At 31.7% G+C, this 11,671-nt stretch overlaps 1 protein-coding gene across 1 annotated transcript in view; it reads right to left on the bottom strand.

Annotated features, from left to right (window-relative positions):
* Positions 1–3,215: 3,215 nt before the first annotated feature.
* Positions 3,216–11,671, bottom strand: part of LOC115883459 (T-cell leukemia homeobox protein 3-like) — a 99,622-nt gene continuing 91,166 nt past the window's right edge. The window contains exon 3 of the mRNA XM_030901823.1: positions 3,216–4,248. Coding sequence (XP_030757683.1) covers positions 4,032–4,248 — 217 coding nt within the window. The 3' untranslated portion in view covers positions 3,216–4,031. The remainder of the gene's footprint in view (positions 4,249–11,671) is intronic.

Raw genomic sequence — 11,671 nt, 5'->3', positions numbered from 1 at the left:
AATACTCGTTTTTTACATACTGTGTTAATCAAAATTATTAGTTTTAAAAAATGTTGCTCTTTACTAGCTTTTATTTAACTTGTCGTGTTAGTATGTTAAGGAAAATTTCACTACTCCATCTCCCAGTAGATGACATGCCAAGAATGTACAAATTTATTTTTTCTTTTTTTTTGTTAAAAGACCACTAATAATGAGCATTAATAGAAATGCACCCGTTAGGAGAAAACTAAAAACTTATAATAACTTATACTTAATCATAAGTATAAGTATTTATGTCAATATCAAGTTAGGTACTTGATTTATTTTTGTTTAACTATACAGGATAAATCTGGAGATATGATTTTATATCATATAAATTGTGTAATTTGATAAATTAATAGAATTAATTTAATAATTTAAAGTTAATTTTCTTCTTTTTAATGACTTATGTTATTTGATTTTAAGTTACTTTTCGAAAGCTGACTCTAGACTTAAAATTTAAGTAATTTTCAAAATGATTTTGACTTAAATCTTTCTTCCCAAATAGAAAAATAATTCAGTCATTAAAAAAGGCTTAAATCTTTTAAAAGATTTAATTCTTTTTTGAAAAGACTTAAGTCATTAAAAAGATCTTTTTAGAATCAATACCACTAGCAAATCAAAAGTTTCTTTGCTGTTGTCTTTCAAGTGAATCAAGTGAATCCCCCACTTCGTTATGTAGCCCGAAAGATGAACGAAAGAAATAATTCTCGAATATATTGAAGACTTGACGGTAATTATTTTTATTTAAGTTATTTTGCCGACTTAAATCGCAGATCATCATGACCACAAATCAAAAATATAGACTTAAGTCTTTACGAAAATGACTTGACCTGAAAGAAAATTATTTAAGTCAAAGACTTGAGATTTAAATAATTTAAATTTTATGTTAAAATCATTGACTAACGATTTTATTTATTTAAGACTTAATATTTAAGTCTTTTTGAAACTGACTTGTTGCAGCTCTGAATATGATTTGAGATCTTCCAAACCGTATTTCTTTCTAAGTTATATTCATGATTAAAATTTTTAAACAAAAAAAATATTAACTAAATTATATTTCCATTTTCTATTACATACTAAATTTTTATAAAATCAAATAAAAATTTATACTTTATTTTGTAAAACGTGTAGTATACTATCTGACGACTATACAAATACTATATCAAATAATAAACGTTAATAATAGTAATAATACATCTGTAGGTATTTTCAAAAAGACACATTTAAAAGTCTTTATGCTGATTTTTCAACGTTTCTTTCATATATATTGCACAATCGTACAAAAACCGGAATTTTTCGCAACATTTTTTTTGTAGAAATTGATGCAAGTCCACCATTTTGCGCTCTACATCGACTAATAACTGTTCGGTTCTTTCAATATGCGGTAAGGAATGTGGTTAAAGCCAACAAAAACATTTTATTTTTCTTCACTGTACACTAACAAAATCGATTTGCAAATCGAATAGGATTGTTTATTATATCGAGAGATAGTTTCACTCGATATTCTCATAATGTCGATACTTCTAAATGATCGATACTAAGCAAATAATATTATTTTTAATTTAAATTATGTAAATTTTAATTATTATGATTTAGTCAATAAATTTATCTGCCTAAATATAATTGGGCATATGCCAAAAATGACTAATATGGAAATAGGCATATCTAGGAAATATCTACTCATTTAGTAAAATATGGATTTTTAAAGTCATTTTGCTATTTGTTATGACACTTAGCAAATGGCTAGGCAAATGACTATTTGCCTAAATTTGCATTATGCCTACGACATATCCAACATAATGTTTTAACTTAACCTTTTATTATAACAAATATCTTCTTGAACTGAGATTGTCTTTTCTATGAGACTATTGATCAATAAATAAATATATTTTTAAGTTCAAAATTATATCCCAGAGCGGTAATAATAAACCAGGAACTTATAGTCCAATAAAATCTATTAAACACTTTTAAAAATTACATAATAAAATAGCGACTAGATTTAAGGAAAGAAAATAGTTCCTTTTCACAGGTTAGATGACATATCACATTAACCAATAGTTGCACTATTAGTTCTTATGAATATTATATTGAAAAAGACAATTAAACTCGTTTTAAAATTAAAAATATCAACAAAATTATTGCTTTCTATAATATGGCGTTTATTGGAGCTAATATTGCTACCTATGGTTGATTTTATATGTTTTTCTTAATGTCTGACCTCAGAATGATGGTCAGACATTAGGAAACTGATTGTGGACTTGTAGTTTGTTGTTGTAAAGATTGGAAACTCTGAATATGGAAAGGTTTGATCCAATTAGTCACTATTCCATGATTTCCAAAAATGCTTAATATATTATTTCATAATAGAGTGTCAGTAAGTCTGTCCAGCAAAAGAGGAATTATTTCGGCAGACGATGTCTACAGAACTCAATGACGATAATGATGATAAACAATGACAAATAATTACACAAAAAAACAATTTACTTTTGAATTAAATTGATTTGAGACAGTTTTACATGCTGCAAGACCTCTACAGCAAGAGATTGTTAGTCGCAAAACCATCTTGTGTAATTATTCTTGCAGGTTACTTTACTTGCTGCAACTCTATTGCGATCGTTGTTTCTGTCAAATTCAACAAACAAACAAATCTATCATTAATAACAATACTCTTTAAACGTCATGCGGGAGTAAATCCAATAGCTATAAAGTTTTATTGTTAATATAATTTTTTTTTTCAAATTAATACTGTTCATTTTTAGATAAACTAAAACGAGATCCCCATACAAACAAAAATGTAAGTAAACTTGTGACATTTATTTACCTTGCAAATTTATTTATTTTATTTATTTGCAATTTGTTATTTATTTATTTTATTATTTTATTACTTTGCAAAAACTAAAATTACCGGATTGTTCCACCAGAGTTGCACTTGCAATTGCAGAAATATCGAGCAGAACAGATAAATTGCAGAGATATTAATCAGCTGGTCCACAACTGCGCATGCTTTTGTAAAAGATTTGTTGCAAGTTGAACCGTCTTGCAGGAAGTCTTGCAGCATATAAAACGGCCTTAACAAAAACTCTTACTGTCATATGTTTCCTCCTTATCAGGATATATTTGACATTTTCTTGTTATGACATTAATTAGGAATGAACGTTGGTTTAAATCATCATTTAATAATCGTAAATCTCCTTAATTGTTTAGACTATTAATGACAAAATAATTCCATGTTGACATACATTATGACATATCCATTGTTGAACTTGAAATACAAAATCTTCATAACTTGATTGTATATGATTTACGTATTGTCAGTACTTTAAATCTAGGTCCACTTGGGTGTATATCAAATTAATATTTGAAAAAATTATGTTTCAGTAAGCCAATTCGATGTAAGCTCAAGAGTCATTTGCGTAACGTCCACTTAGACTTTTTATGTGACTTAATGTTTCTTATAACAAACATTAATTAAACAAGTAAAATTCGTAACGCAACGTGACAAATTCAAGGCGAAGTTCGTCGCAGGTATCGGCGGTGGAAATATACTGTAAACAGTTTGATAATGCACCTACCGATGACTACCACGAGAAGACGAATAAAAAAGACTATTTTGAAGACTTTGCGGATGGTTAATGGAGTTAAGGAGTTTGTAGTTGATCGCGCAAAGTCAAAGTTAAACATCAAGAGATGTCGGCAAAACTGTAAGTAATTCAGCATACACTTTGTCTTTCAATTTCCCAAATTCGTATATTTTGTATTATTTGTTCAATAAATAGACCTTCTTTTATTATGGTTTTAATCTAAAAAAGATCACCTGGAACCTATGCGACCCTAGGCAATATTCCCAACGCGACAGTATATTCTGACAAATATGAGTCATATTGGAAAGAGCAGATATTTTTAAACTTAACATTTGAAATGATAAGTATCGATCATTTAATATATCGACATATTATATTATATGTAATCACCAACATGCAATCACATTGTTCACTTTGACGTTGTTTGACTCAACACATCGATTCTGCCAAGGCCGGCTGCGGTGCGTTGTACGGTCCCGCCCACGGCTGCAGATTTTGTAGGGCGCTAAGGGCTGTGTCCGTGGGGGCGCCCTGAGCAGGGGGGCCCTCGCTCATGTAGCCTTTGCTCAAAGCCTCCGCTTGCAAGGAGAGCATCAGTCTGTTCGCTGCTTGTCTTTCGGCTTCGCGTTCCTCGGCTGTTTGTCTTCTGAAATAGAATAAAGTATTAAGGTATAGTTTCATCTCAAGATGAACTAAAACACATATTTGTGTAAACTCTATAAGTATAAAAATGTAAGGCAATAGTTCATTGGAGTCGACTCTTTTGAGAATAGAAAATCATGTTTTATATGATTGCAAGACCTGCAAAATCTTCTAAAGTATATGAAAGCAATAATGCGTCCCTAAAGTAACTGGACAATGAGTCCACCAAAGATTCCCAACCTTTAGTTAATAATAATTACTAAAATGCAACTAAAAGAAAAATGTTGTATTTGGAAAAAGTGTTAGAATATATACTTCTTACTGTGTGAAAACACGCCACTTCGTTATGACTTAAAGTACTTATCAGTCCTCTTTACTGGATAGAGTGGATACTACTTAGCATATGATAAATTCAGTCAATATAGAAGCCATATATATCACTATTCTGAATTGAGTTTCCAACATAATATTCTAAGGTACTGTTGTACCTTAAAAATTAAATTTAACATCCGGTGTGTCGTGGAGGTAGTTCCTCAGTGTAATATTTACTAAAAGCTTATGGGATGATTAGACAACATATAAGTAAAAGTTATTCGCAGCAAAGGAACAGGTTTAAGTGACTACAGTGTATCACCTAACACCACATATTTTTGAAGTCAAACTTCTTTACGCGCGTTAGGATTAAAAAATTCAAGGTCGTGTTTCACGTGAATGGAGCGAGAGGAAAATTGATAGCGGCAGTGTTGCCACTACTACACCATTCGGGGTAGATCTACCCCTTTGTAAAACAATTTAACCTCGTTATCTCGTCTACTCCGATGAAAAATAAGCTTGTGGCAACACTGAGTAATTGATTTGTGCCATACGCGACTGAGAATATCACTATAATATAGGTACTTGATACTGTATCAACCTTGATGTGTACCAATAGTCTGGTTGTGTTTTGATTTGGTAAAGCTAGGAAGTAAATTTTCATGCATATTTTTATCGATAGGGTGAATAACGGTCTAGGTAAAGAATCTAGCTCATTTTCCAGCTCATAATCAGAATGAATTTAGAGTTAGTAACTCGTATTTTCATTGGAGGACACTGTCATACTTATTTCGAACCAATAATCAACGAGAATATTCGTATAATTTAATAAAATTACTGTAAATCAGTACAATTAATGAATTGTTCGTAATTGAACTGTAATTTCTGTATTATTAATCCGGTAAATGATGGAGATAAACAATTGTGATTGATTAAAATTTTATTTTAAGATGAATCTTTTGTTAACAACATTCTGAGAATTCGAATAATGAATTGAATAATGACAAGACAAGTGACATCTGTTTAAAAAAGACACCGATTTAGAGTGACAATTTGGTTATGTACAATTTAGAGTGACAATTTTGATTATGCAAAAGAAATACATACTCTATGAGTTTACTAGTTGCCTAACGATTAACATTAATTAAAAAATAAATCCCCAACATGAATAATGAACAAAATAGTTAAACAAAAACAGGTCACACAAAACAAATTGTTGGTTAGTAGCAGTTAGTTTTTTGTCAGAGATATATATGTAGTAGTGTTTTAGTTTAATGGTCACAGCTGCCAGAGCTATCCGGCCGGGTGACAGAGTTATCGTTTGTTAATAAAAATTAAAAAATATTATAAAATTATTATAAAGCTAGAATAGTATACGGTTTTATATTAACTGTAATTTTTTTGAAGTTTATAAAAAGCATTCATAAAAAAATATATATTCTTTAAATCCTTCAATTTAATAGTTTTTAGTAACAAGTTTTACTTCAAATATGCGCACATAGTGCACAATCTGTGTTATATGGAACTATTCTTAATTATTCAGTTGGTCTATAACATACTTTATTACTACTCTTTATAGTACCTTATAAAAATAATAAATTACCCACCTTGCGTTTTATTACTACACTATAATTAGAATTCAAATACGAATTCTATGAAATAATTTTAGAGTGAAGGCGTAGTAGGAAAATCTAATAAAATATTTCCTCATATTACCATAAGCCTATTTTCATTATAATGTTTATATTAATTGCTCTTAAGCTATTATAGTAATAATATCTAATAAAAGTAATAATGCGGTAAAATAATACTGCAATATCGATATAAACCTATACGCCACATCAATTTAAACGTGTATAAGCTATTAGATAAAGCTGCAATAAGATTAACGGAAATTTGTAATGGCGGTGATTCAAAACACATTATCTCTAATTACTTTCACGTTATTGGATAATAATATAAAATTCAGCAAGATAAGAGCGACGTTAAGTTATTAGAGTGCTATAATATTAGTAGTAAAATGTAATATCGAAATACAATTCTCCATTTATGTCTAACAGATCGTAATACCTAATTTTTATTCGACAAATGGCGTCATTATTGTTATGTTTTATGAAGATTAGTGGATATAAAATAAGTTATTGGTGTAAATGGATGTGAAATAAATTTAAACGTAGCGACGGTTTTATTGTATTTCGGTTATAATTTTCGCTGTGTCTAGCCTCCCGGTGCTGGTATTCGAATTAATCCCGGCAAAAATAGTGACGTAAGCATATAATGTACTCCCCCTACTGTGGAGCTTGGTAGTGGATAAACTACTTTCGTCCCCCTACAAATAGGAGTCATATTGACATCAAAATCAAATTTATCACGTCAAAAAACTCCCAGACACCAATTTTCATCCAAATATTTATGTTACTTCATAAATTATTCAAAAAAATCGAAATAAAAATGAAACTTCTACATCCTGTATCTCCGAAACTAAGCCATTTTAGGACATACATTTATACGAACTTTTTTACTTATTTTTATCTTCAGAATATGCTGCCGAAGTTTTCGGAATACAGTTCGGACCACCCTGTATTTATTTCTTGTTTTTATAATGTTCACAATAATTTAATAAATGGTTATTCATCTATTTAGAAGTTGTACTACTATTTTACACTCTCAAAAATAAACATTTACGTTAGAAATCCCATTTTGCCCCGGTGTGCTCTAAATAATTAAAAAAGGAAATATTTTGTAGTTTATGTATCCTCTACATTATCTTGTTAACATATTTATTTTTTCCAAAAAAATCCTCTATGTGTAATTTTACTTATGTTATGTTTATGTTATGTTCTTTAAAATCAAAGAAGCGATTGCCATACATTATTAACATCTACAGATGCATGAACAATACATTTATTTTTATTAGATTGTAAAGAACATAACATAAATAAACATAACATACGTAAACTTTAAAAATAATCATACAGAAAATTTGGGCTTTTTGGTTTTACCTTATTAAGTTATTGTTATCAGGTAGTAATTGTTAATTTTGAAGTTTAACTTAATATAATGTCATTTTAACAGAACGTCAACGGTTTCTTGTAGACGTATCTGTTTTAAAAAAGTAAAGTGTTCTCGAATAGTCGAATTTAAATATTTTAAATAGTTTTTTTTCTTTATTCTTTGTATTTTTTTTGCTTCCGATGACGGAAAGAGATAAACTTTCCGAAACGTTAAGCATTTTTTTCTTTGTTATGCAAATTTGTATTACTGTAAACATAACTTCTGACAAGTAGTGTCCATTTAGGTTTAACGCAGAAGTGTTTACAAAAAATAACTATTTTATTTTGTAGATTTTTCTTACAATGCAGTGGCGAAATACCCATAAAGGATTTTTTTGGAGAGATGAGTCCGCCACATAGGTATAGATATTAATTTTCCCAAAACTGCTTAACAAACGCCAATTCATTACAACATAAATCCACCAGTGTTTTAACAATAACAGGCAAGAAGATAAATGCAAAACCCGTCCATTAATTCATCTATTTTGACAAGAAGCAGCAAAATATTAAAGCCTCCAAATTGGATTTGTCGGAAGAGTGAACAAATTACGAAGCCTCCTCTACAGCGTCTCGAGGCAACAGGCCAAAAGCACCGTCGTTAATCAGAAGCTATTTTCGGCGGTTAATTTCAATCCCTCAAACCTGTCACGGTCTCCTCCCCTAACCATCGTCTACGTCAACTCTTTGTAATATTCGGACGCACCCTTTTGTAAAAAAAGTTTAACTTAAAATGGTTTGAATTTTTCTGTGCCATCAAATTCAAACCATTTTGTTAAAATAGTTTGCGTATCAACTATAATCTCTCCACATCTTTCCTTATGATAAGTAAATCTTGTAACTAATGGTAGGTATTAGTTTGAACTAAGTATGACTTTCTTACCATTAACTTTATCACTCATTATTTAATCTGGGATTTTAGCACAGTTTTTAATCAGTAGTTTTGATTCTATTTGGTTTTGCTTTTAAATATAATATGAAAGTTATTTTGTTTTGATGTTCATGTTTGACATCAAAATTGACAATTTTTACTGTGATTTTCTGAGAAATAGGAAAATTATTAGAGTGATTAAAAAAACCTCCACAAGCCGCTTTGAATATCTCCCCAAGGAACTACCTTTCGGCATTCTTCTCGAGGAGGCGGTTTTACTGCGATGTTTCATTTACTTCGTCTAGCTTCTTTCTCTTTTATATCTATTAGTGTCTCCATAAAAGTGTGAACACTATTCCAATTTTCTGGGGATCGAATCATCTCTGGAACTAGATCGGAAATCTTAATTTTATGGACTCTTAGCTTTTTGTATAGAACTCTTCGTTCAGCTGTATATCGGTTACATTCCAAAAGGGTATGCTCCACCCACCAGCATCGGAGTCGCCATAGAGACATCTCGGGCTATCAGTTAACTTTATTTATGTAGGTAAAACCTGAAACAACCGTGACCAGAAAGAAATTGACTCATGGCATAGCTGAGTTCTCCATATTCTCTATTTATCCAACACTTTGGGCCCTTTATAAGCGTTCTAGTCCATTTACCTTTGCCATTTCTGTTTTCACTCCATCTTTTACACCATATTTCTAAAACTCTATTTCTACTTTCTTCCGCTGTTCTTCCTGAATGTTCTTGCCTTTCCATTTTTATTCAATTACTATGTCTATTGGGGCCATTCAGCTCAGAACTTGTGCAGCCTCCGTAGATATTGTCCTGTATCCACGACATACTCTTATGGCCCATCTTCGTTGTACTGAAAGAAGTTTTTCTCTGTGTCTCCGAATTTTGCAGGTTTCTCCCCAAATTTCGGAGCCATGCAGAATTGTAGATGCTTGTACAGCAGCTAGCACTAGGCGTTTCGTTTTATTCGCGTATTAATATCTGGTAGAGTTTTATCAGCTTGGGAAGTCTAGGCCTATTTATTATATTGTAATATGTTGTTGAAAATTCAATAGTATAACATGGTTATATTCTTTTCAATACCATTCATAATCTTTAAAAAACAATAATTACAGCATCTTTTATAATTATTTTAAAATTTGATACTGAATATAGGACATGTTGTGACTTACACTCACGATAAAAGATGAAAGAATGAGCAGAGGTTTTATATAGCCTGTGGCTAATACTCATCTCCCCACCTCTCGAACCCTTTCGCCCACCCTTTGTTTTTATAACAGTCGTCTAAACGCGCAGACACACTACGCAGTCACCTAACGCAGCCAGCTCCCTCTATTATTAATTGCCGCTCTAATTAAACTATGCGGGCGCTACGGTAATTAGCACCCTTATTTGGCGAGAGCGGCAAAAGTGAGAGGATAACCGGAATCCCAACAATTTTAATTAGAGTTCTGCGATTAATAATTAGCAGCGAGGTGGTAAAAGTGGTAGAGATAGGGTGAGGGGGAGGGGGCAGAAAAGAGCGGGTGGGGAAACAGGGAGAGGAGAGGTGGGTAAGCAAACGTCAGTTTGAATGGCCGCGTCAGATGAGAGAAAATGAAAGAAAGGCGAAGAAAGAAAAAATGGAGAATAATACGGCGTTTTTACGTTCTGCTGGTGTCGAGTGGATGTTTATATAAAACCTTTAATAAAGTTGAGTGTTTTTCGAACCTTTGCTGATTTAATACACTTCTACAATATGCGGGAAGACTAAATTATTATAACGTAGTGAAAATTTTTGGCCTAATCAGAAAATTTATGTTCAGAAATATTTATTCTTACAAAAAACAAATGAAATCATAAATAATAAAGGTAGATATCCTAAAATAAGATAATAAATCAAAAAAGTTGTTTTAATCATCTGCTGATTATATTAATATGGTTATCGAAACACGTATCCAGTGCAAAAGTAAAGTGTTTTGGTGTATTGTTGTGAAAACGTGTTTAATTTTGCAATAAACTTTTTATTATGCTTCTGATAACGGATGCAGAAATGTACTTCCTCAAATGTTATGTAATTTATATTTAAGAATTTTGTTTACCACCTTTGCTTTTAGTTCTTGGTTCTCACATCTTTACCTTCTTTCACATACAGCCCGTTTTTATAATAATAAATATAATATATACGAGTATATGTTTTAAATTTTATTCTGCAATATTTCTTCCATTTTATTCTCCAATATATCCAATTTTCCATTTCAAAATGATGATAACTAGAAAACTCTCAATGTATTTTACCTTAAATATGATAACTGCGGAAAATACCGTACTTTGATACACTAAAGGACTGAGATCTACAGTCAAACGATGTACCAGCTGAAGAGTTACATTGCAAAAAAAAATAAAAAAGCAAACGATCTGGCTAGAAAAGGAGCGGACACTCCACTAACTGGACCAGAACCGTTCTGCTTCCCAAGTGGAAACGAACTTAAAGCAGAATTCAAGAACCTGGAAGATTTCATCAGCAACATAGAAGGGAAATCCCCAACTTCTCCAATTTCTCAGAACTTACGACCGAGTTTCATTGATTTAAGCAAGAACAATCATTGGATTCTTACGGGGTTTTTAGCAGGACACTGTCTGCTCAACGAACACCTTAGTAGATTGAAGCTAAGAAACAACGGCGAATGCAGATTCTGTGGGAAAAATTGAGAAACACCAGAACACCTCAACACTGAGTGCGCCGAGACAACAACCGTGTAACTTACCTCTGTAAAGCTTTTGTCAAAGCCTTGACTGTATGATGAGATACATACATACATACTGCCATTACTCGCTGACGAGTATTCGACACGCATCAAAAGATGGTCACGCAAGGCGTTTTCTCTTATGAGATTTTCTGTGACTGAAAAGCCCGATACTTGATGTTATTTGCCTACCGCACTCCGGACATTCAAAAATTTCATTGCTTTTTTGCCTCTTTACTTTTTGGTTGTCGCTGTCAACTGAGTTTACAATTCTTCCATTGAGTTCTATTGTGAACTGCTTCTTCCCAATGATTCTTAATGTTAATCCCCTTTAAGTTTTCGTGGAAAATGTCCTTGTACCATTTGACTTGTCCACCCGGCCTCCTCTTACCGTCTACAAGCTCACCGTAAAGCAGAGATTTTGGTATGCGATTTTCTTGCATTCTACA

This window comes from Sitophilus oryzae, unplaced genomic scaffold, assembly GCF_002938485.1.
Source record: "Sitophilus oryzae breed Bouriz unplaced genomic scaffold, Soryzae_2.0 scaffold_1903_pilon_pilon, whole genome shotgun sequence".
Classification (NCBI taxonomy): domain Eukaryota; kingdom Metazoa; phylum Arthropoda; class Insecta; order Coleoptera; family Curculionidae; genus Sitophilus; species Sitophilus oryzae.
This window is presented reverse-complemented; position numbering and strand designations above follow the sequence as displayed.